The sequence below is a fragment of the Pongo abelii genome, chromosome X, assembly GCF_028885655.2.
Source record: "Pongo abelii isolate AG06213 chromosome X, NHGRI_mPonAbe1-v2.0_pri, whole genome shotgun sequence".
Taxonomy (NCBI): domain Eukaryota; kingdom Metazoa; phylum Chordata; class Mammalia; order Primates; family Hominidae; genus Pongo; species Pongo abelii.
The window spans coordinates 22,236,818-22,263,931 of NC_072008.2; the positions used below are offsets into that span (position 1 = coordinate 22,236,818).

A 27,114-nucleotide genomic window follows, 5' to 3' on the forward strand; every position below is an offset into this window, starting at 1 on the left:
GTATTTTTTTGTAGAGATGGGGCTTTGGCGTGTTGTCCAGGCTGGTCTTGGACTCGTGAGCTTAAGCGATCTGCCCTGCTTGGCTTCCCAAGGTGTTGGGATTACAGGTGTGAGCCACCTGTAACTCTGCATTTTTAATGAGAGGATCTGCAAAGTCACACAGTAAGGGGTGTGGATAAATGAAGGGGTATGGCATTAAAGCTGTCAGTGCTGTGTATCACAAATAGGGATAAAAGTAGTACCTCCTTCTTTCATTTGAGGTGAGAATTAAATGATATAATCTATGTAGAAGGCCTAGCATAATACCTGGTACACAAAAAGTGCTCAGTGAATGTCAGCTACTCTTATTGCTAATATTGCCATGCCTAATGTTAATAATTAAGATAGAATTTATAACATCAACTTCCTGGCACAGGCTGTGGCAACTTCTGCATTTAGATTGCCTCTTTTTAATTTATCATAGAGTGAGGGAGGTGCCTGGGGGATTTTGCTGTTGCTACTCCTCCATATATGCCTAGTGTAGTAGCTTTCATTGGAATAGAGATCCTTTTCATGCTAGTGCCCTGGCCACATTCCAGAACCCACTCTATCATTTAACGCCAAGTCTGGCTCATACAAGAGTCTCATGAAATTACTCGAGGAGCCAAATATAATTTCTTTTTTTTTTTTTTTTTTTTTGAGACCAAGTCTCGCCCTGTTGCCCAGGCTGGAGTGCAGTGGTGCGATCTTGGCTCACTGCAAGCTCTGCCTCCCGGGTTCACGCCATTTTCCCGCCTCAGCCTCCCAAGTAGCTGGGACCACAGGTGCATGCCACCACGCCTGGCTAATTTTTTGTATTTTTAGTAGAGATGGGGTTTCACTGTGTTAGCCAGGATGGTCTCGATCTCCTGACCTCGTGATCTGCCCTCCTCGGCCTCCCAAAGTGCTGAGATTACAGGCATGAGCCACCACACCCGGCCATATAATTTCTAGAATAGGTCCAGATTTCATAACCCTCTGCAGGCTAAATCTTGTTACAACAAATATCATCAGGTCCCAATCGTGACAGCTCATTTATGCAATCTTTGGTCAAGTAACATCCAGCAAAACAAGTAATTTAGATAGCTCATTGGGAATTCTTTTGAAATAAGTTTGAACACTTACTCTTGTCCTTGTCTTTGAGTGTGCTGCCACGACGATGACACATTGGCCCACCTTTCTTGTTTGTTTTCTCCATTTCTGGCTAGCATTGGGCAGTGTTGCCTTTGCCACATATTATCAGCCACAGTCTTGTCAAGCAGATCTGGTCAGACCTATGGAATGTGAAGACCCTGTATTAGAAATTCATTTACCTAAAGAAAACATTTATGCCTTCCAACAGATCTCAATGTTGGAAGTGACCAGACATAGTTACTTGCTGGGGAGAATTTACCCACAGCCAAAGGCTAGACTATTTGAGACTGATTGACTTGTAAATATTATTCTGGTTTCTGATCCATCCTCTCTTAAAGTTGGAAAGCGGAAAACAGGAAAAGATGAGTTATAAAATTAGAACACAGCCTATATGTTCATATCCAGCAAATATAAATATAAATATTTACCTGAGTCTTATGAATATATGCCTTTAGATAAAAGGACATGAGAAACTCCTCCTGTACCACCAGAATAACCCACTTTATAGCACCAAATAATTTGATTTTTTCTTCTTTTGCCAAAATGTTTAATAGCTATGTAACACTGCTAATCCTGACAAACTGATATGATTTATCAGTTTGGCAGCCACTCACTTGGCTGCCAGAAACCTCAGCATTTTCTAACTATCCTTAGTTTTTCTGGTTTAACCACATGTCCCACTTCAATATAGGTCACTTTTTACTTATTTCGTTGCCATTATTTTTTATCAGGAGCCAATCCAAGGTCATTTTTATAAATAGTTATAGTATAAGTAATTAATTAATGAATATTTAATATTTATTGGTGCATTGATTTATTTAATGTCTGTGTTTCTAGTAAAATGACAATTGCCAGAAAGAAAATTTTAAGAGTCCCCCTGAGATTAAAGGCTATTTCTTCAGGGTTATCCACATAAATTATTAACAACGATTTCCATTTTTCACATTCCGCTAATCAGTGGTTACAACTCAAGAAAACTTGCCCTGTTCTAGAGCAATGGGAAGACTGGAAACATTTTAATCTCATGTTTTTTTTTTCCAGATATTATAACTTCTAAGTATATTAAAGAGGAAAGCCTACTCAACATTATGCCTTTTCGTTAAGAATTTTATTAACATTAAATTAGTTTAAGGTTAACGCACATAATCAACCTTACTGATTTTTTTTCTTTTTCCTTTCTTTTCTTTTTCAGAAGTCCTAGCCTATAATTATTCCTACTAGATATGTACTATATTTTTAAACCATTCCTAGCTGTTTGTCATGTACCATGTTGACATCACCTATCTTAGAATGGACTAGGCTAACTTACTGAGTCACTTGATTTCCACTAAAGTTTGTGTTTGGTAGTAGGCTACAGTCATTCTGGAGACATTTGCTGTGAACCTTGTCCCCTAATATAACGATGGATTTTCTATTCACTGATAAGTTCTATTCATGGATTCAGGCTTTGAATTACTAAATCAGAGTAGGTCTCTCTTTTCAAAAATGACTTCACCTAAAAAGGGTACCATGCATTTTTTTTCCTTTTTCAGCTTTCATGTTGTTAAATCTTATGATCATATCTGCACAGCACCATATTTTCTATGAGCGAGTTTGTTAATATTTTCTCTTTATACTATTGGAATAACTGTTATCTGTTAGCATATATGAAAGATATTTGATTCAGTTTCAACTCTGCTAGGTACCAATTGAAGGTTTCAAAAAGCATAAATTGATCAACTTGTATTTACTGAGCATCTGCTATATTTTAGTATTAGGTATGAATGTGAGATATGGATTCATGTGAAAAATCATATCACATGAGATATGAAATCATAAAACTAACAAAATCTTAAATTAGCAGAATACTTTTGTGTTTGCTTACATATTCATGATCTCATTTGATCTAAATCGTGGTTCCTGTTCTCAAAGCTTATGGGTCTTGTTAGGGAGACCAAATAAATATAAATGAAAAGACAACAATTAAACACACACGTATGTATTATTCTGATTTTAAGCCTCACAGGAACTCAGAGAGGGAATTGAAAGTGTGGGTTTAAGTGTTTGGGATTCATGGGTATGAGATAGGATTTGAGTTGCCCTGTGGGATTTCTTTATTGTCAGGGACAAAGCTTTGAAGAAAACTACAACCGATAATGGGGCAAACTAATCCCTCCTGAAAGCAATGTTGGCATATGTCCCTTCAAATGTATTAATAGAACCATCATGACTCATTTATGCAAAGTACAAAATTCTTATGTCCGTGTGATGGGAGGAAGGGTAAGGAGAGGTCAAGAGAGGAGCAGGAGAGATAATTTATAATTTGCTAATATAGGAGCATCTCATTAAAGTAAAGCCCTGGATGGAAGAGTAACAAGTGCCTATACATATGTGACTCACCAATGTCTGGTGTCTGATGTAGAACACTATGGGCAAAATCCTGGGGTGCAAAGAACGAAAAAGGAAGAACCTATTTTTAGATAACACTGGTTGAGGAAAAGAACTAAGAACTGCCCATAGAACAACCAAATGAACTGTATTTTTATAGTGTGGATCCATAAAATCTGAAATAGTTATTTTTTTTTTTTGAGACAGAGTCTCACTCTGTCACCCGGGCTCGAGTGCAGTGGGGTGATCTCAGCTCACTGCAACCTCCACCTCCCGCGTTCAAGCGATTCTTGTGCCTCAGCCTCTCGAGTAGCTGAGATTACAGTTGCCCGCCACCATGCCTGGCTAATTTTTGTATTTTTAGTAGAGACAGGGTTTCACCATGTTGGCCAGGCTGGTCTTGAACTCCTGACCTCAGGTGATTTGCCCACCTTGGCCTCCCAAAGTGCTGGGATTACAGGTGGGAGCCATCGCGCCCTGCCCCTGAAATAAATAGATATTTAACAAAACATTGCTTTGCCTAGAGGGCTCTTACCCTGAATATGGCAGATTTTACCATAATAACACTTGAGTTAATTTTTATATGTTATATTTTGACCTTTGACTGGCTCTAAATAAATATTTCCTAAGGATAACTTCACCTTAAGACTTCCACTTTAAGGGATTTCTATTAATGTTATATGCTGCCTGGTTGAGGTGTGAGGTCAAAGTTTGGTGAAGAAATACTATTTCTCTATTTTTTTCTTATTTTAAAATTACGGCAGGTTTTTGACTTGACTGAAGGCATTGTTATTATGTGATGCTGTAGAGTAGTCTAAAGATAAAAATCAGAAGTGTTCAGTGATTTATCTTCCTAGTTCCAGCATGCTAAAATAATTATTTCTCTTATTTGCATTGACATGTCAACCAATGAAATTAATCACCTTCAAAGATTTTCCTTGTTCTTGAAGTCTGCTGGGGTAGTTCAACAACATTTCACAGAAAATGTTATACAATAAATCTGTAAAGTCTGCCAAAGAAAAAAAAAAAATTGAGAACCTGAGATGGGGGATGGTGTGGGGAGTGGAGGTGCCAGAGAAGACAAGAGCAAAGAGCAGCTGAGGCTCATGGGAAAAAAAAAAGTGATTTCCCCGCGTTTTGACAAATGTGAGAGGGCCACAAAAAGTGAGTTACTGAAGTGTGGATTCAGGGAAGACAGAGGTGGTGGGGGCAGGGGAGGAGGTGGAAGAAAAGGCAGAGGAGGGAGGAAGTGGCATGTGAATAAACTATTTGTCATTTTTCACTCTGGCAGTGGGCTGAAATCTTTTTGCCTCTTTTTACTTTCATTTAGAATGCCAATCAACGGGTTACAGACAAAGAGCTTTGAAAACCTTTTCTTATTCATTTATTTAGAGACGGAGTCTTGCTCTGTCGCCCAGGCTGGAGTGCTGTGGCGCAATCTCAGCTCACTGCAACCTCCGCCTCGCGGGTTCAAGCGATTATCCTGTCTCAGTCTCCCAAGTAGCTGAGGTTACAGGCATGTGCCACCACACCTGGTTAATTTCTTTTTTTGTATTTAGTAGAGACGGGGTTTCACCATGTTGGTCAGGCTGCTCTCGAACTCCTGACCTCAGGTGATCCACCCACCTCAGCCTCCCAAAGTGCTGGGATTACAGGCGTGAGATACTGTACCCGCCCTGAAAACCTTTTCAAAATGCATTAAATTTTAATGAATTTGATAGCCATTTTAATGCCTAGGAGATGCTGGACGGGGAGGATCCTATGAAACCAAGCTGCTTAGAGAGAAGTATCTGGAAACGCTCAGCCCCATTTTAATAATAACCACATACTCCATAAAAATGCCCCAAAGAGAACAGGAGCAAAATGACCTTAAGATTCGTCATAGGAATCCAAAAATTCCAAAATTTGCTAAAGATCTTTTTAGCTTGGAGAGTGCTTATTTTTTTGATAATTTATTTTAAAACATAATAAAATGTTTTGCTTTTGTACACCTTATCCCAAATAAATATTTTCTTTGGACATATTCAACTTTTTATTATTTATTGGGTGCTTTCTATTATTGCTGCATCCTGGCCAGGGTATTGAGAGGGTACCTTTTATTGCCCTCTTTGTCCCTATCTGTAAATATAGTAATCCCCCCTTATCTGAGACAGATACTTTCCAAGACCCCCCCACCCCCGCCCAGTGGATGAGACTGGAGATAGTACCAAACTCTATATATACTATGTTTTTCCTATACATATATAACTATCATGAGGTTTACTTTATAAAGTAGGCACAGTAAGAGATTAACAGCAATAACTAATAATAAAATAGAACAGTTATAACGATATGCTGTAATAAAAGTTATGTGAATGTGGTCTCTCTTTCTCTCAAAGTATCTTATGGTATTGAACTCATGCATGTACTTCCTATGATCTGTCTGATAACCAAGATAGCTAGCAAGTGACTATTGGGTGGGTATATACAGGGTGGAGATGCTGGACAAACGAAGGGTGATTCACATCCCGGGCCAGATAGTTGGGATGGCATAAAACTTCATCACACTAATCAGAATGGTGTGCAATTTAAAATTTGTGAATTATTTCTGGAATTTTCCATTTAATATTTTCAGAACACAGTTGCCTACAGGTAACTGAAACTATGGAAAGCAAAATCGTGAATAAGGGGGTACTACTGTACTTCTCTTCCTAGTAATATCTTCATTCTGCCAGGATGCACATAGCCATGTGTGAAGAAATATAATTTTTTAGATAAACCTCCCTTTAAGCAGAAGGTCTCAATCCTATTTCATGGAGAAAAGACCCACGTTTATACTAGGACTCTCTCAACCTTCTACATCTAATCTTTAGATTCTTCTGCATGCCTGTCTATCATTTTAATCTTCTCTCCTCTCATAAGTCTGTCTCATGTCAAAGGTGAATCCTTCCACATAGTCTCTGGATCCCGTCACCTCCTTTGCCCTCTGAGACACCACTCATGGCTTGCTTTGTCCCATATTTTCAGTCTCTTCCTTTTCGCTGGATCCTTTCTATTGGTATTTAAACATAGTCAAATCTCTCAGCTTTTCAACAACAACAAAAACAGTAGGAACAGCATTAGCAAGCATATGCATGAAACCCAAACTCCAAACCCTCAGACCCTTCCCTTAACCCTACATCTACTTCTCTCCTATCTTTGCTTTTTCTCCTTCATAGACAAACTCAATTAATTTGTCCAGACTTGCTGTCTTCGCTTTCCATACACTCTTCATCCCACTAGTTTGGCTTCTGTCCCCATCCCTCTTTTTCTTCCAATTTTCTCAGTCTTATTGAATGACGGTGGTTGCCCATACCTTTCTGAAGCCTAGGAATGAATCTGACTCTCTCTACGTTCCTCACTTTCCCACATTAAATGAATCACCTGTTTCCATTGGTTTGGTCACTAAATCTCTCCTTTGAGTCCACCCACTTCTTTCCCTCCCCATTGCCCCTCCCTAATTTGGGAAGATATAATTTCTTTTTCTCTGTGAACGTGATGGGCCAGCCAATGCATGTTGCTACATGATGAGTTCCTAAAGACTTAGGGCCAGGCGTGGTGGCTCATGCCTGTAATCCCAGCACTTTGGGAGACTGAGGCGAGTGGATCACCTGAGCTCGGAGGTTTGAGACTAGCCTGGGCAATATGGTGAAACCCCGTCTCTACTAAAAATACACAAAAATTAGCTGGGCATGGTGGTGCATGTCTGTGATCCCAGCTACTTGGGAGGCTGAGGCAGAAGAATCGCTTGAACCTGGGAGGTGGAGGTTGCAGGTGAGCAGTGAGCCAAGATCATGCCACTGCACTCCAGCCTGGGCGACACAGTCAGACTCATTCTCAAAAAAAAAAAAAAAAAAAAAGACTTAGGCATGCTGATAGGCAAAAGATCTAGTCCCTGGAGATTTCCTTGTCATTTTAACATCCTCTTCATGTGGGTTTTCTGTTTGAAATCATGACTTATGCATCTCTCAGTTGATTCCTTTTCACTCTCTGGCATTTCTCTCTGATTTTGGGAGGGATCTTCTGTTGCTACTAGAGGCTCTGAGCTCTCCACTGTTATTTTAGCTCTTTGGTCAGGTCCTGGCTCTGGTCCTCATTAGCTGTGTCAGCTTGAGCAGATCATAGACTCCTTGACTCTTAATTTCCTTATCTGACGAATAAATGGTTTCCCCTGGTCCAGTGGGTCTCAGCCGTGACGGCACATTAGAATTACCTGGGGAACTTTTTAAACCCTCCCAATGCCCAGGCTGGACCTCAGAACAGTGACACTAGCATCCCGATGCCCACGCCTCAGGATTTTTTATTTTATTTAGAAATTTTTTGTCAGTATTATTATTATTATTATTTTTGAGGTGGAGTCTTGCTCTGTCACCCAGACTGGAGTGCAGTGGCGCAATCTTGGCTCACTGCAACCTCCGCCTCCCGAGTTCCAGTGATTCTCCTGCCTCGGCCTCCTGAGTAGCTGGGATTACAGGCGCTTGCCACTACACCCAGCTAATTTTTTGTATTTTTAGTAGAGACGGGGTTTCACTATGTTGGCCAGGCTGGTCTCAAACTCCTGACCTCAAGTAATCCGCCCACCTCGGCCTCCCAAAGTGCTGGGATTACAGGTGTGAGCCACTGCGCCCAGCTGTCAGTATTTTTTAAAGTTCCTCCAAAGATTCTAATGGGCAGACAAAGTTAAGAACCACCAACTTAATGATTTTTAAAGAACATTTTGCTCTTTGCTCTTCTAGCAGTTTGTGTTTTATCCCAAGTTGAAGTTTCTCTTCTTAATGTTTTTACCAAGTTGGGAAGAAATAGCTGTGAAGCTCCCCCGACCCCCTTCCATCTGCTGTTTGTTCTTATTTACATATGATGGAACCCAGCCCACTGATTTATAGCTCTGGTTCCCTCACAACTGTTATTGAACTGAAAACATAGCTGAAAACTTATTAAACAGAAAAAAATTATTTTGAGCTTCATGCTGACAATTTATTATAGAACCAAGGAAACATTTCAACGTCTTTTCTTCTAGAGTTAACGTTAACAATTGATTTACAACCCCATGCTCTCAAATGAAAAAGTTCATTCTGGGGCCAAACCCAGTATTTTTTCTTTCTTGGGTGTCCCATTGAGAAAGCCAAAGCATCTCTGCAGGAGAACTGGATTTCGAGGGGTTTGTATCCATGAACAGGCAGGGCCTCCTCACATTGCTGCAGGTGGCTTCTAATGTGACGTGTCAGCAGCTCCTTTCCTCCAGTCCTCTCTTCTGGTCCACAGACACTGGCAGCAAAGCCAGGCACATACATCCTCACTATGGGTGTGGCCTCACTGTTCAAATGCTTTGCAATAGGTCTTTCAGAAGACCACCTTTCTGTAGCAGCCCCCTTTAGACCTATCATTTTATTTTATGATTATTTTTTTTAGAGACAAGGTCTCACTCTGTCACCCAGGCTGAAGTATAGTGGCACAATCATAGCTCACTGCAGCCTCAAACTCCTGAGCTCAAGTGATCTTCCCGCCTCAGCCTCCTGAGTAGCTAGGACTACAGGTGCAGGCGCCACCATGCCTGGCCTTTTAAAAATAATTTTGTTTTTATAGAGATGAGGTCTTCTTGTGTTGCCCAGGCTGGTCTCGAACTCCTGGCCTCAAGCAATCCTCCCACTTCAGCCTCCCAAAGTCCTGAGATTATAGGGGTGAGCCACTGCCCCTGGCCTGTGCCTACCCTTTTAAATTTGAAATAACAAGACTTTTCAGAGCTGCCAAGGAGTAGAGAGGGGAGTAGGAAGATGATATAGAACAGCCGAACATTTAGTTTAACCCACGGAACTAAATTTGGAAAGAACTGGGGTCCTGACATAAGTGTGATTCATATTGGTGAAGTGTCCTTTGGGGTGCTAACTGTCCCTGCCCATTTCTCTGTGTTAACAGTTATCTCTTTCAACTGTTCACTTTCTTCCGCAATACCTATCTGAAATGCACAGCCCATGCCTTTGCCTGTCTCTCTCAGTCCTTTATTAAATGATTAAAATTAGTTGGTACTTTGATGAGGATGAACTAGTTTAGTAGCTACAGACAGGTAAGTTATTGGTTTGTCATAACCTATGGTGAATTCCTATCCCTGTATACCCGTATAATTCATTTTATAGCTGGACCACCACATTATTCTCATGGAAAGAAATGGTTTTGTTTTTTTTTTTTTAATGTTTTTTATTTTTTGGAGACAGGGTCTTGCTTTGTTGCCCAGGCTGGAGTACAGTGGTGTGGTCATGGCTCACTGCAACCTACACCTCTTGGGCTCATTCCCCACTACACCCAGCTAATTTTTATATTTTTTGTAGAGATGGGGTTTTGCCATGTTGCCTATGTTGGTCTTGAACTCCTGGGCTCAAGGGATCTGCTCATCTCAGCCTCCCAAAATCCTGGGATTACAGGCATGAGCCACCATGCCCAGCTAATTTTTATATTTTTGGTAGAGATGGGGTTTCACCATGTTGTCCACGCTGGTCTCGAACTCCTGGGCTCAAGTGATCCACCTGCCTCGGCCTCCCAAAGTGTTGGGATTACAGCCATGAGCCACCATGCTGGGCCTGGTTAGTTATCTTTTAGTGGTGGAAAAAAGGGAATCTTCCTGGAAAAAGAAGTGTTGCCAGAGCATGGAGTCAAGCTGAAAGAACCCCTTACTTACCATGTTGAATAAAGAGTCATTTCTCATGCAAGCCAATTTTGTTCCAGAAAACCTCGTCTGAAGCTTCTTGGCTTTGACGTTCCCTCTTTGGGTATTTTCTTGTAGATGGAGGAATTGATTGAGGGCATTCGCTGGGCCTTTATTGACATGCTGGAGAAAGAAAATGAGTGGATGGATGCAGGAACGAAAAGGAAAGCCAAAGAAAAGGTAAGGATTCCTTTTGATGAAAAAAAATAAGACTTCTGGTTTAATGGATTTTCATGCTTGACATTGACTGTGTAGTTGGTTTTTATATTGACTGAACTGTTGACTCTGAATGACCCCAGAGTTAGCTGTCTGCTTTTGGATGAATACATAGATTTTTGTTTCACCAGGAGGTAAGAGAAAATAATATCTGAATTTTTCGAACTGCATTTTCAAATACCTTGCAATTCGGCCTTTCCTTTCTCCTAATTGCCGTCTGTAAGAGGCACTTGGCTTACTGCCTGGTGAATTGTGTCATAAACCATCACTGGATATGGCAGAATGCAGAGCAGTGGGGAGTCACAGGGAGCAGCTGGAACAAGAGCCCCTAAGACACCAAGAAGAAGAAAACCCATATTGGCCACATGTCCTTCTGCTCTGTGCATGATGCATGCAAATGTCCTGGGGCAAATCCTTTCCTGTAACCAAGCATATCTCCTTCTCGACCCATCATTTGGCACAAATGACCCGAATAGTATACTTATAAACTGCAGACCAGTGTTCTACCATTGCTTAGGACTACGAAAGTATTTCCTATTAGAAGTGGACACTTGCTGGGCCTTGTAAAATTTTCTGATACTATGCGACACGATAAGGGAACAAAGGAGAAAAGTATTGACACCCATGCTGTTTAATAGTAGAAAATGGGCTGGGCGCAGTGGCTCATGCCTGTAATACCAGGACTTTGGGAGGCTGAGGCAGGTGGATCACTTGAGGTCAGGAGTTTGAGATCAGCCTGGCCCACATGGCAAAACCCCATCTCTGCTAAAAATACAAAAAATTAGTCAGGTGTGGTGGCGGGCATCTGTAGTCCCAGCTACTCGGGAGGCTGAGGCAGGAGAATCGCTTGAGCCCGGGAGGCGGAGGTTGCAGTGAGTTGAGATCGTGCCACTGCACTCCAGCCTGGGTGACAGAGTGAGACTCCATCTCTGAATAAACGAATGAATAAATGGGACCCATTTTGAATTCCAGAGATTCTGATAGAGCTGGAATTCAAGTGGGTAGAGCACACCTGCTAGACTCTTGATGGATGCTTCTCTGCAGCTGAGAGATTCTGAAATGAGGAGCATTTCTTGTATCTAGAGGTATTTTTGAAAGCTTCCTGAGTATAACAATCACCTGGGTTGCCTGGACGCTCTGGCCTTCTGGGCCCCTTCCCAGCAAGGCCTGGGTTAATGGATCATGGATGCAGGCTGAACAGCTGTCACTTTAGCCCGTCTCCGGGTGATTGTTATCACTAGGCAGGTCTGGGGAAACACTGCTTGGAGTCATACTGAGTCATACTGAGCACAAATATTTTTGCCTCAGCATTCTGGGAACGCTTAACCTTGTTGAAATGAGAACACGTAGAGTTTTAGCAAGGATATTTTCTAGTGCTTTAAACTCATGGCACTGGAGATGGATAAACATTGCCATAGATACTTTTGTCAATAGATGTGAAAAGGCTGTTTGTTCAGTGTTTATAATGAAGGAAGAACTGGGATGGTGGGTGGCAAGGCAGCGTTGGAGGAAGACAAAGAGTAGGTTTGATTTTTTGTTTCCCCTTCAAAAATCTGTCAAAGCTGTCCTCAGTCACATAAGGCACAGGCTGATGAAGGCAAGAGCACATGGGCTGTGATGGGAAACTCTCCAGATGGTAGACAACTTTCAACACCAACATATTGTTGTTTTATGAAGGCTTCATTTATTTACTGAGCTAGCTTGTGGTATGTGGAACAGGATGTGTCTTGCCCTGGGCAGTTGAGCGCTTAGTGTATTAAGGACTCTTTATCCTCGCCTGACCCCACGTGGACCGAAGAGGTGCTTGCATGAATTAGTACAGGACCACCAGGGTGGAGGGTGGGGTGGAGTGTGTGTGTATGTATACGTGTTGGGGGTAATGTGTTATGAATAGCTGGATGCCAGGGGAATGTTCTGGGAAGTGCAGTCAGTTCTTTGAGCAGTATGGATTGCAGTTGCCTCAGGGAGCTCTTCTGAGTTGCGTAAGGGAGTGGGTGCCTCACAGTTGGCCCTTCTCGGCAAGTGGCCCATGGGTCCTTCTTGAAGCAGGACTATTCTCAGTTCTTCTAATATTAGACATGTTCCTGTTTGCCTCCCGAGTTGCTCTCCAGTCTTCTATTTTATTTCAATGAGAGCTGTCAGTGTTTCTTCTAAAAGCACTCTTTGAACACTCTGCTTTCTTTGAGCTGAGTTCAACCTGCCAGGAACTCTGCTAGTTCCACCACAGGTACAAATATCAAAGGCAAATTGGATCTCACAAAGTTCCCCGACTGTATCTTGCATTTCAGAGTTCAGAGAAGTTTCTTTAACGAAATGCAAGAAAGATGGATGTTGTCGAAGCAATTTCAGCAGTTCTTTGAAGTGGGTCCTTTCCTGGACCCCAGAAGATGTAATTTTTTTTTTCTTTTTCCTCAAAATTAAATGAACATGCAGTTCTCAAAATGACCTCTGGGTGGAGCTCGTGGTACTCACAAAGAACACTAGCGGCGTTGAGCGCTTTTATGCAGCTTTCTACTCCGGGTTTGTTTTTGAAAAAAAAAAAAAATTTTTTTTTCTTGCCCTTTTTCTCTGCTGTCCTCGATTTGATTGCCTTTTAATAGTCAACAAGAAAGGAGAGACTCTGCCTAATAATTCCTTGAATCTTAGATGGAAATCTCCCACTATCTTAGGGCTTTGTCTTTGTGATACTGAGTAGCCCCTGCATTAAGAAAGGATTTGCCTGCATTTGAAGTGGAGGTGAATAACTCGCCTGCTCTTCCTGGTATGACTTGGCACTGTTCTTTGGGCATGTGTTGTATGCAGTGTATCACCCAGGCGGAAGATTTCTCATCAATAATAGTGCCCACACTGGGCCAGTGCTGAGTCACTTGGCAACCCATTGGGAAAGCTGGAAAAATGTTCTGATTTGTGAAAGGGAGAAGCTTTTCTTTCCCTCACCATGAAGCTCTGGACCGCAGCTAATTACAGAGCCTCCTAAGAAGTGTTAACCTCAGCATTCCATAGTGACCGACCTCCTGAACCGGGCAGGTACAGAAAGCTGCAGTGTTCTGAGGCCTAATACCTTGGCTTTTGTAGCAACGACCTCGTCTCAAAATGGAAGTGTGTGGATGTGGCTTTGTCGTACTCTTTGCTAGGGGTGTTCACTGTAAAAGAAAAATGAGGATGCCTCTGCTCCCGTGAAGGGTAAATTTGTTATCTCTGCCTCCCTGCCTTTTCCTACTCATCTCTTAAGAGGTCACGAGTGGTTTTTGTATTGTGAAACTGATGGTGTAGGTTTCAAGTGAAAATTTAGTATTGTGAAATAAGCACCGCTTTTTGTTTAGGATTCTCTGTTCCCTGCAAGCATGTGTTCTTATTGTAAATAAGCAGCAAAGGACAGGGCATCTGTTATTTTTCTGGTGACCACAGCTGTTGAATGAGTGTCAGGTGATAAAATAATGATTTTAGGCGTGTCTTCTGGAGGATTTGCCCTTGCCAGAGTAGAAAAGGAGGATCTCAAGGTTGCTACATCAGGATTCTGACTGAAACCTGGCAGGAGAGAGTCAGATCAGGAGGAGCAACTTCCTGAGCTTGGCTTATCTCCAGCTGGATTTGACTATATAGCCAAAAGCTGGATCCCTTTGGAATTGTTTGTTTGTTTGTGCTCTTTGCCCCTGGGACCTAAGTTTGTCAGGTCACATCCAAAGAAAAATAGCAGGATGGGACTCACAGGGAGGTAGCATCCTAATGATGCTCTGAGGGAGTGGCCTTAACCTTGGCCACAGCAGGTGCAGAGAAGTCGGCTGAATGGTCCTAAGTTTATTGGCATGTGACTCCCACACACAGGCTTTGAGTGAGGTGGTGAGAGTTTTCTTGCAGAGGGCGAAACAGGTGTAGCTCACTTCTTTGGCTTTGTCTCTAAGCTCTACCAGGCCTAGGTACTGGATTTCTCCCAGGTATGCAGTCAGGGCTCTGCTTATATCCCGAGCCTGGTGGTTCTCAAGGTGTGGTTCTAGACCAGTAGCAGCAGTGGTCCCTGGGAACTCATTAGAGATGCAAATTTTCACATCCCCACCTGCTGAGCTCTGGAAGTAGGGCTCAGTGCCTTGTGTTTTATCTGGTGATTCTACTGCATGAAAAAGTTGGGAACCCCTGCCTTGTCCTTACCACTTCACAGCACACCTGCCTGACTTCCAACTGCAACCTCCTGCATTTTGGCCAAGAGCATTCTCTCCCTGCTACAGCCTGCTTTGCTACTCATAAAGAGGGCCCAAAGGACGGGGAATGACCACACCTTTCTCAGAAGTCCTCACCCAACAGTTGATGGGAGTTGCTGTGTGTGGCCCCCGCTCCCTCATCCCTCTAGTGCATGTTCCACACGGGCTCTGGGAGCTTTTCCAGTGGGCTAGAGCTATTATACTAGCTAAGATACTCGTTGCTGACTGCCTTTCTTTCTCTACATAGTTCCTCTTTCTCCCACCAGTGTTTCTTTTGCTGCCCAAATGAATTGCTTGCACTTGAATCCTAGTCTTAGAGTCTGTTTCTGGGGGTTTCCCAACTAGGACACAGCCCCTGGGGTGCTTTCCCAATGCTTCTTTGCCTGTAAGGCAACAGCAAATTTCACCAAGTCTGGTTGCTAGCACTGCTTCAGCAGACTCAATGCTACAAACATTTCTAGCACACCAACAGCATACTAGGTGCTGAGCCAGGATTTGGACTCAGAGATGAGCAGCCACAGTCCCTTTTCTGCAGGGGCCTTCAGGCTCCTAGGAGAGCACAGGAGGCCATGGATGCAGGGCAGACCAGGAGAAGTGTTAGGTAATGTGATGAAGACGAAAGGGGTCCTGGGAGTCTAGGGGAGGAGGCTTTGGCGGAGCTCAAACATGACATGTGAGGATGCCTTACTTGGGAAGTACCTACTCTGCCCCGTTCTCTCTTCCTCTGTGGTGTTCCCACACCCTGTCTTGCAGCCTTGTGGCAAGTCTTCCTCTTCCTTCCTTACTAATCCCAACTCTGCATCTGGCTGTCACTTCCCCTTGGTACCTTCACTCCTGCTTCACCTCACTGTGCATTTTAAATTGTTTTGTGGGAGAAAAGAAACAGAAGGGCTTTCATCAAACTGTCTCCTGCCCTTTCCAGTTACAGATTCTAGCACATTTGCATAACCGCTCAAGAATGCAGTCACCCTGCGTCTGGCATCCACTCCAGGGCTCACCAGGGACAGTGACTGGTAGACCAGCATGGAAACTGCGGGCTGTGGCTCCCTCCCATGTGCCACCTTCCTGAGCTTGTCCCTTCTCTTTGGCTCCATGTCTCTCAGTCTCTCTCACATACATGCAGACCAAGATGGCGGCCTTCATACTTGTATCTCTTTCCTCTCACTGGCCTCAACAGGAAGTATGGTATAGAGGTCAGGAGTATAGACAGGTGGGAGACTGCCTAGTTTCCAAGCCAACTTCTACACCTTATTGACTGTATGACTCTTTGAAAATTACTTAACTTCTTCCACCCTCAGTTTTCACATCCATAAACTGGGGAGATTGGTCCCTGTCTCAGAAGATTTGTTATGAGGATTAAAAGAGTCACTATGCCTAAAGTACTTAGAAGAATGCCTGGAGCATGAGAAAGGCTCCCCAAGTTGTCAGCCGTTTGGTCCAAACTGCTGTGCCTCTGGGAGGGGAGGCTTTGGCTGGACCAGACGGTGAGAGGAGGGATGTTTGTGAGCAGTCCCTGCTGAGAGGGTGTTGGAGGGGATGCATTTCTTTTCTCTGGATTTTGGATTTTGTGGTTTTGAACAAATTCAGTATTGTCATTGTGATATATATTTTAAACACAGAAGTAAATATCTGGTATAAGTGGGAGTTGGATGCATATATTTATTTATTTTTTCGAGTTAAAATCTCGCTCTGTTGCCCAGGCTGGAGTGCATGCAGTGTTATAATCATAGCTCACTGCAGCCTTAAACTCCTGGGCTCAAACGATCCACCCACCTTCGCCTCCTGAGTATCTGGAACTATAGGTGTGTGCCCCCACCCACCTTAGCCTCCTGAGTACCTGGAACTATAGGTGTGTGCCCCCACATCCAGCTAAGTGGTTTTCTTAATTTTTTTTTTTTTTTTTGTAGAGATGGGATCTCACTATGTTACCCAGGCTGGTCTCAAACTCTTGGCCTCAACCGATCCACCAGCTACAGCCTCCTAAAATGCTGGGATTACAGTGTGAGCCACTGCTACACCCAGCCAACATATATTTATTAAAGGCATAGTACATGTGATATCTTACCGGAGTGATTTTCCATGCTTTAGAGCCTCATGTAAATGTCATTTAGGGGGATGCTTTAGGTCATTCATTCTCACACTTGAGCATGCATCAGTGCCATCTGAAGGGCTTGTTAAAAGACCAGTTGCCAGCCCCACCCCTAGAATTTCTGATTCAGTAGGGCTGAGGTGGAGCCTGGATATTTGCATTTCTGACAAGTTCTCAGGCAATTCTGATGCTGCTGGTCTGGGGCCTGTGCTTTGAGAGCTCTAGGTGATTACAAGTGAAAATTTCCTTATGCCAAGCCTGTGTTAATAGAGGGGTATAATGTTCATTAAGTGATTGTCTTACCTCTTACTGGAGTCCCCTTTTCACCATTTCTCGCAGGTGGGTCCCCTGAGTGAGTACTAGGACACCCAGAACCCAGCCAGGCCACCTACTCTACTGTTGCTGTCTCTGCTAAAGAGCCCTTCTTGAGAGAGATCCAAAGGCTCTTTCTTGGTCATTTCTGCTCCTTGACTCCACATCTGTCCCCAGGAACTACTCAGGTTAAGTCTTCCACATAAAAGCCCTTCCAACATTTGAAGATGTTTAAATGTTTTTCTTTTTTCTTTATTTTATTTATTTATTTATTTATTTTTTTCGAGACAGAGTCTTGCTCTTGTGGCCCAGACTAGAGTGCAGTGGTGCAATCTTGGCTCTCTGCAACCCCTGCCTCCCGGGTTCAAGCGATTCTCCTGTCTCATCCTCCCGAGTAGCTGGGACCACAGGCATGTGCCACCATGCCCGGCTAATTTTTGTATTTTTAGTAGAGATGGGGTTTTGCTATGTTGGCCAGGCTGGTCTTGAGTTCCTGACCTCAAGTGATCTGCCTGCCTCAGCCTCCCAAAGTGCTGGGATTACAGGCATGAGCCACCGCGCCTGGCTGTTTTTTCTATTTCAGATAAAACACCTTTAGTGTTTCTCACATTAAATTAACCAACATTACAGTCAGACTGGATGTTCTAAATGCTTCACAAATATTAGCTATCTCAATGCCATAATATCTGTATGAAGTAGGTACTTTTTTTTTTTTTTTTTTTTAAATACAGATGAGGAAACTGAAGCACAGAGAGTGTGAGCAAACTTACCCAAGGTCACACAGCTAGTAGGTAGAAGAGCTGGGATTCCCTCCCTAGAGGTCTGTGCTTTTATCCGCAATGCCAGTGGGTCTCAAAGTGTGGTCCCCAGCCCAGAAGTATCGCCATCACTCAGGACTAGCTAAAAATGCAGATTCTTGGCTCTATCCCACATGTATAGAATCAGCAACTCTGGGAGAGGTCCTAGGCATCTGTACTTTAATAAGTCCTTCTGGTGATTCTGATGCAGCCCAAGTATGAGAACCACTGCTCTAAGGTGTGGTTCTGATGCCTCATCCTGCTGGCTGCTCTCCAGTTTTCAATATCTTTTTTAGAAGCTTAAGTTCAAGGCTGTGCACAATATTCTAGGTATAGTGTAACTCACACAGCACAATGGGAATATTATTACTGCCTTTGTCTTGCATACAAATTATATTAAGAAATCCAAAGTTTATATTATGGCTATCTTTTCCCCTCAGCCATTCACTGTTGGCTCATAACGAATTTCTAGTCAGTTAATTTCTAGGTCTTTTTTTTCCCCCTTCACAGGAACTGTTGTTAAGCCCTGTTGCTCCAGTCCTAAACTTGGCATTAAAAAACGAACAAACAAACAAAACCCTCATCCCAGAACTTCACATTTATTCTTATTAAAATCCATTTAGTTGTTTTGGTTCATGGCTCTGGCTTTCAAAAAATATATTTCTGGACCTCCTACATGTTTATTATTGTTTTAAAAATCTATACTCATTTTAAAAATCTGGAAAATAAAGCACAACAGTAGAAAGACAAAAAAAAGTTCTAGTTCCATCATCCAAACATAACTGCTGCTAACATTTTGATGTATCACTTTGACTTTTTTCCCATACATAGTCTTTGAAAGGCATTCTTGAACAATGATGTTTATAAAAATTTGAGTTCTTTTTTCTCTTAACATTTATTATAAGCATTTCTTGTATTATTGCATATTCTTTATGCAAGAATATTCACTATTGGCTGGGCACAGTGGCCCACACTTGTAATCCCAGCACTTTGGGAGGCCGAGGCGGGTGGATCGCTAGAGGTCAGGAGTTTGAGACCAGCCTGGCCAACATGGTGAAACCCTGTCTCTACTAAAAATACAAAAAATTAGCCGGGTGTGGTAGCAGGTGCCTGTAATCCCAGCTACTTGGGAGGCTGAAGCAGGAGAATCGCTTGAACCCGGAAGGCGGAGGTTGCAGTGAGCCGAGATTATGCTGCTGCACTCCAGCCTGGGCGACCGAGTGAGATTCTATCTCACACACACACACAAAAGAATATTCACTACTATTACATATTCTTCTAGTGGTGGCACAGGAGATACTACTTAAACATTTGTCTATAGTTGCATATTTAGGTTGTGCTGTTATAGTTATTACTATGATAAACATCTTTTGCATAATGCCTTTTCCCTAAATGTAGGACTAATTCCTTAGAATGGCATCTCAGACAACCTTTAAAAAGGTCAACTCTTTCCTTCAGTATATCAACTACTGTTTCTATTTCTATATCATTCATGACTTGATAAGTTTGTTTTTTAGTTTTATTATTTTGGGGTTATTATGAATGGACATGCTCAAAAGGAATTGGAATCAGCCAATTTGTTCATCCTTTGGCGATGCCCTTCCAGATTTATCTATTGAACAAAAATATTCAGGGAGAAACTTCTAAGTGGTGTCTTTTGTTAGGTGCCAGTCAATTCACTAACTAATAGATTTTTGGTCTAGTTGTTCTACTTTGGATAAACTCCATGGAACTATGATTTAAATTCTCCATTTCGCCTGCAAGGAGACCATGAGATATTTAGCAATGCCTTGATATCATCCAGTTATACTGTATTTAGGGCATTCTTTAATTTACCAATGTATTGTTCTGTTTAAAATGTGGAAACCTGAGGAAATAAACAAAGCTTCACTGGGTTCTCATTTTTCTGAAGTTCCATGTTACCTAAGTGCAGATTATATCATTCTGTGAAAACAGCCAGCTGTTCAGACAACCAAATCAGAAATCTCAGTCTTTCCTCTTAGCCAACTTGTAAGCACAAATCCTGTTGCTTCTTTCTACCAGCTCTCAAATTTATACCATTTCTGTTGTAGTTATTCCCCTCCCTTAGCTTCTCATCCTTAAACATTTTTTTAATTGAGGTAAAATTCACCTAATGTAAAACTAACCATTTTAAAGTGAACAATTCTCAATTAGATAGAAGAAATAAGCTCTAATGCTCAATAGCAGATTATAGGACTACAGTTAGCAACAGTATATTGTATATTCCAAAGCGGCTAGAAGAAAGGACTTGAAATGTTACCAACACATAGAAATAATGAATATTCAAAGTGATGGGCACTCCAAATACCTTGACTTGATCATTACACATTCTATGCAGGTAAAAACTACTCACATGTACCCATAAATATGTACAAATATTATGCATCAATAAAAGAAAAATAATAAAGTGAGCAATTCAGTGGCACTTAGAACATTCACAGTGTTGTGTGATCACCACCTCTATCCAGTTCCGAAACATTTTTGTCACTCCCAAAGGACACTTTGTACCCATTAAGCCGTCACTCCATTTCCCACTCCCCCAGCCCCTGACAACTACCAATCTGCTTTTTGTTTCTATGGATTCATGTATTTTGGATATTTCCTGTGAATGAGATCATGCACCAGTGCGATTTTTGTGACTGGCTTCTTTCACTTAGCCTTATGTTTTTGAGACTCATCCACTTTGTAGCGTGTATCTTCTCATTCTTTTTAATCGGCGTCCCCATTGATAGTCTTGGAAGAAGAATAGCAAAATAAACCCTTGTAGCATTTCTGATAGTGAGATCTTTCCTGTCTTCTCTGAACTTTTTGCAGTAGCATCGTAGTGTTTATTCATAGCTGAAAAACTATCCCCCAGCTATATATTACTGAATTGAAGCAAGCCCTGTAGGGAAAGAAGTATGTCTGACTACTTTATTTTTGTATTTTCAGAACCTAATGTGGATCTGACACTCCGTTCTTTGACCACTGGGCAGACCTTAGTAAGAACCATGGCTTTACCAAACACTAGCTATGGGACCTCAGGCAAGATGGACAGTTTGGGGGGACTCAGTTTCCTCACTCACGAAATGGGGACAAATACTTTTGTCCCTATTTTTACTGAGTGGAACAATTAATATATGTGCAGTGGCTAGCACAGAGTAAGTGCTGAGTATTAGTAAGATGACATGTTCATTTTTCTTTCCAAGTTTCCTCTTACTGCCTCCCTCACTAAATAACATGCTCCATTATAGTCTCTTAAAATTGGGAATGAAAAAGTGATGCCAATTACATTGTTTTCTTTGGGGCAGAGGTACAAAATAGAATTTTATTACACTTTGCCTCTAATATTTAAAAATATTTTTATGGAAATTTAAAAATGTACACAAAAATGTACATAACTAATCTCCGTATACTTATCACCCAGACTCAACAGTTAGTAATATTTTATCACGCTGATTTCATCTACTCCCCTACTTGTTTTTATGCTTGAGAATTTTAAAGCTAATTCCATCTATGAAATCATTTTACTATGATTCCATCTCTGACACCATTTTACTATAAATATTTCATTATGTATCTCCAACAGATAAGGAACTTAAAAAACCTAACTATAATACCATTAACATACTTGACAATATTAACATTAATTCCTTATTAGTATCCTGTCTGTGTGTAGTTTTCTATAATTATCTCAAAATTGTTTGCTTTTTTTTTTTTTTGAAAAAAAAAAAAGGTTGATTTGAATCAGTATCCAGACGAGGTCTGCATATTGCAGTTAATAGGTACATCTTTTAAAGCTTTTTAAATTTTAAGGGTACCCCCTCTCCATCCATGAAATTTATTTATGAAATAAATTGAGTCATTTGTCCGGTAGAATTTTCAACAATCTTGTTTTGCTAGTTATTTCTTAATGTTGTCTTTTAACATGTTGTTCTGTCTCTTACATTTTCTGTAATTGGTTCTATCTAGAGGTTTGATTAGATTCAGGTTCAATTTTCTTTGGGTACGAAGACTTCATAGGCAGTGCTGTGAGCTTCCTGTTGCATCTATCAAGAGGCTCACAATGCCACGTTGTCCCCCTTCCAAAGTGAAGGGCAATCCGTGTGTTCAGGTGTTGTCAGCCTGATCCTTTCATTTGAACTTTCTTACCATTCCTCGTGCAGCCGTCCTGTTTCTTGGCTGTACATTAGGATCACCTGGGAAGCTTTTTAAAAATCCTGAGGCTCAGGCCACACCCCATATGAAGATCAGACTCTCTGGGAGTGGGACACAGGCATTTTCTAAAGTTACTCAGGAGGGGCCGGGCACAGAGGCTTACGCCTGTAAACCCATCACTTTGGGAGGCCGAGGTGGGTAGATCACTTCAGGTCAGGAGTTTGAGACCAGACCAGCCTGGCCGACATGGTGAAACCCCATCTCTACTAAAAGTACAAAAATTAGCCAGGTGTGGTGGCATGCACCTGTAATCCCAGCTACTTGGGAGGCTAAGACAGGAGAATTGCTCGAATCCAGGAGGTGGAGGTTGCAGTGAGCCAAGATCATGCCACTGCACTCCAGCCTGGGTGATAGAGCAAGACTCTGTCTCAAAAAAAAAAAAAAAAAAAAAAAAGGTTACCCAGGAGGTACAAATGTGCAGTCAGGGTTGAAACCACTGACTTAATTGTTTCAGTGGCCATTGATAATATTTCATTGATTCATGATTCCATTAGGTGTTACAGTGTTTGATTTTCAAATTCTATCATTCTTTTTGCATTTATTAGCTAGGCTCTTTTTATAAAAAAGGATTTTCCCTCATCAACCACTTGAATACTCTGACATATCGTTTATACAGGAAAGACAGCATAAATGGCTATCTTTCTCTTGATTAATTTTCACAAGTTCGTGCCCTAAGCACCTCCAGAGGTGCCAAAATAGTTTTCTTTTTAGTATCACCAACTCAGGGAATCTTATGTATTTGATGTGTTTAAATTTATTATGATCATCATTCACTGAAGCTCAGATTGTCCTATCTTGGCCAATGTGGGGCTCTTCCTTTAGTGAATTTTAACATGACCCTAGTTGTTTTTGAAAGCATCTTTGCCTCCTGGCACAAGATATCCTCTTTAATGTTTAACTTCTATTTAATCATAAGCTGTTTTGAACAATTTGTAAATCAGTGCCTAAATTAGTTCTCCCACCAATGAGCAGTATATTGATTTTTTTCTGATGGGGAAAGTGTAGCACCTTACCAACTTGAAATACAGCATTTTATTAATGAGCAAATTTGCAGAAATATCTGTTAGAGACTGATGTAAATTATCTTTTGTAAGGGGCAGTAGCTTATATCAATAGAAACACACGTAATATATACTCCATGGTTTTTGAAAACCTCTGCAATGTTGCATTTTCAGTGTTGATCATCAAGAATACAAATATGTATATAACCATGTCATACATTTTAAAAACAAATAATGCTAGTGTTGAGGAATATAACTAATTTCAAATTTGTGGAACAGTGGGACTATATTAAAAGATGAGTCTGGGTGTGGTGGCTCACATCTGTAATCTCAGCACTTTGGGAGGCTGAGGCAGGCGGATTGCTTGAGGCCAGAAGTTTGAGAACAGCCTGGCCAACGTGGCGAAATCCCATCTCTACTAAAAATACAAAAATTAGCTGGACGTGGTGGCACGCACCTGTAATCCCAGCTGTTTGGGAGGCTGAGGCAGGAGAATCGCTTGAACCCAGGAGGCGGAGGTTGCAGTGAGCCAAGATTGTGCCACTGCACTCCAGCCTGGGCAACAGAGTGAGACTCTGTCCCCAAAAACTAAATAAATAAAATAAAATAAATAAATAAATTAAAAAAATAAAAGACGATACTTGGAATAGTAAATACTTAAAAATTCTAACAATATCAACGAGTAGTAATAGTTTAAACATGTACTGTAAAAGTGTTTGGTTTTTAAGGGTATGTAAGAGACTAATTGTCTGTGGGACTTTGAAAGCAGCTGGGAAATGCCACAATAGCCTCAGGATAAAATTCTAGAGACCCAAAGCAGAGAGATGCCTCTTAAGAATTATGGAGGATATTTATTACTTTTATTCATGGGGTGGGTGGTGGTGATTTAATGCGTCTCTTGTTTTTTTTTGTTTTTGTTTTTTTCTTATCCAAATCCAAATCCAAATTATGTGAGGAATTCACTTAAAAATATGTTTAGTTTGGTTTAATAAAAATAATCAGTTTTGATGTATTGACTTTTAATTTCATGGGGGAAAGAGTCCATTAGGAATGTTCAGGTTTTCTGTGTATATTTTGTATTGCTCATTCTCTTTGGCCCAAGATGAAACTAATAGCCACAATGTGTCTGCTTCGGTGCTATCTCTAGGGTTGCGTCTGCTGCTGTCAGCTGCACCCTTGTTATCTGGCTGCTGGTCCTGCTCAGTCAGTTGTACAGGAATGTCAGTTCCATTAATAACCCCAGGGCCGGACAGGCAGATAGTGGAAAATGGGTGAAGAGAGAGAAATTGCATTTAACCCAGTGTTCTGAGTTGTCATTTTTGAAACCCTAGCATAGCTGGGTAAAGGCAAGCAGAGGGCATGACAGCAAATCCATTTCTGACAGAATCTCATATACAAACTGGAGAAACAGCCTGATACCAAGAGAAGAAAGAGTGAAATATACTGGGAAAAGAGGGAAAGATTTGGGGTTGGAAAAGTCAGAGGAAACAGTGTTAGGAAGAAATAACATGACCAAGTATTCTGACAGAGGTGCTGACAACTTTACAAAATAAATTTAATTTTCATTGTAAATGCCATCATTTGTGGTGTTTCAAATGAACAAAATTCCTTTTTAAAAAAAGATTTTGGAGTTTTGCACTCGTTTTTTTTTTGTTTGTTTTTTTTTGTTTGTTTGTTTGTTTTGTTTTGTTTTGGTTCTCTGGATCAGTGAAAGGCCCAAGGAACAGAGTAGTTTTTTTTTTTTCCATCTAGGTAGAATGACTCAGTTACCGTTGTTGTCTGTGTTTTGGTTATCTATTGCTGCATAACAAATTACCCCAAAACTTGCTGGCTTTAAACAAGTATTTTATTCTTTCCTATGATTCTGTGGTTTGGCTGAGCTCAGCTGGGTGGCTCTTCTGCTGGTTTCACCTGGAGTCCCTTAGGCAGTTGCAGTCAGATGGTGGCTGTGGCTGGACGTCCAAGGTGGCTTCTTCACACATGTGTCTGGCACCTCAGTGTTCCTCATGTGACTTTCTCAACAGGGTGCTGTGGTACTCCTACAGGGTAGCTAAGAGTGCCAAGAGGAGAAAGCAGAAGCTGCCGGTCCTCTTAATGTCTGTTCTCAGAAGTCCCAGAATATAATTTACAAATAATAATTGTATATATATTTTTGGGGTACAATGTGATGTTTTGATGTATGTATACATTATAGAAAGATTCAATCAAACTACTTAACATATCTATCACTTCACAAACTTATTTTTTTGGTAATAACATTAAAAATCTATTATTTTAGCAATTTTGAAATATATAATAAATTATTATTAACTGTGGCCACCATGCAGTACAATTGGTTACTAAAACTTATTCTTCCAGTCTAATTGAAATTTTGTGCCCTTTGATCAAAATCTCCCCTTTCCCTATCTCTCCCCCTCCCTCCAGCCTTTGGTAACTACCTTTCTACTCTCTGTTTCTGTAAGAACAACTTTTTAAGATTCCACATATAAGTGAGATTATACAGTATTTTTCTTTCTGTGCTTTGCTTACTTAGCATATTTTTTTTCTATTTTTCTGTTTGGTTGATTAGGCTATTTTTCATTATTGACTGAATTATTTTTTTCTGTTTAGCTCAAGATCAGTGTATACATCGACCCACAGAAATATTTGAGTAAGCCTAATCATTGTTGAACTGTGATGGGGAAAGGATTCAGCCTTGGGACGTGTGACCTTTGTGTACAGGTGTAAGAAATTCCTACTAGGTTTTAGGGCCCAGAACTGGACTAGGCCACGAGGGACCCAACCCATCCTAGTAGGCAAATCATTTTCCAGTTTTATATTTGAGTTCATTAGTAAATACGTATACTTTCCAATATAGACACGCCCTCCACTGACTTATGGGGTCCTATACACCATAACCAAAGACTCAGCGTTGGAAAGCTGATGCTCCACTCTGTGTCTTTGTTTAGCTAAGGTGAAGGGGACAGGTCTGCCACCCTGGTATATTCTGGTGTTCTGTCTTTGGCAGTCTTAGTGAAGGCTCATGAGAGCTTCCTCACAGAGGTTTGTAAGGATTAGAACTGAGTGGAATAGACCTGTTCCAGGGCAGAGTGAAGCCGAGGACAACAGTGAGATTGTGCCCTTTAGGGCCACAGACCAGAACCTTTACTCAACTCTGATGTTAAGCTATAAAGCTAGTTTATAAGTTTATGGAACAATTCAGCTTGTTCTTCCAGGCTCTTGAAAATGAAGGTTAAGGCTGGGCCTGTGGCTCATGCCTGTAATCCTGTAATCCCAGCACTTTGGGAGGCTGAGGTGGGTGGATCACTTGAGGTCAGGAGTTCGAGACCAGCCTGGCCAACATGGCAAAACCCTGTGTCTACTAAAAATAAAAAAAATTAGCCAGGCGTGGTGGTGCCTGCCTGTAATTCCAGCTACTCGGTAGGCTGAGGCAGGCGAATCGCTTGAACCTGGGAAGCGGAGGTTGCAGTGAGCCAAGATCATGCCATTGCACTCCAGCCTGGGCAACAAGAGTGAGACTCCGTCTCAAAAAAGAAAATGAAGGTTAAGTTTTGGCAAAGTGATTTGTATAGATCCGTAATACATCATGTTCTAATGAGGTCCAATTAATTCGAAGTAATTTCTGATCTCCATTAAAAATGATTCATGAAAAAATAAGCTCATCAGAGAGAGAGAGAGAGAGAGAGAGATACCACTTTTGAAATGAGAAAAAATGACAGAACAGAAAAGGAGAAAATCTCTTTTCTCTCTTCTTCCCCAAGCCCCCCTGATCACTGGTTACTTATTTGAGCATCATTTATCAGCACCTAATGAGAATGAGAGCATAGTGGGATGCCATGTGACCTTTTGAGTAGGAGTTGGAAGCTCTTACGAAGTTTCCAGCCTGATGTCACTTCAGATCCAGGTCATTAATATTAAAAAAAATAAAAACTCTTAGATGATTCAAATGAGCAGCCAAGTTTGAGAAGCAGAGCCCTACTGGAGCAATGCTTTTGCAACTTGAATGTACATGCAAATCTCCTGGGAACTTGGTTAAAAATGCAGATTCTTA

At 41.4% G+C, this 27,114-nt stretch overlaps 1 protein-coding gene across 1 annotated transcript in view; it reads left to right on the forward strand.

Annotated features, from left to right (window-relative positions):
* Window positions 1–27,114, forward strand: part of PHEX (phosphate regulating endopeptidase X-linked) — a 223,791-nt gene that overhangs the window by 91,489 nt on the left and 105,188 nt on the right. The window contains exon 12 of the mRNA XM_002831452.4: window positions 10,313–10,414. Within this exon, the coding sequence (XP_002831498.2) occupies window positions 10,313–10,414 (102 nt within the window). The remainder of the gene's footprint in view (window positions 1–10,312; window positions 10,415–27,114) is intronic.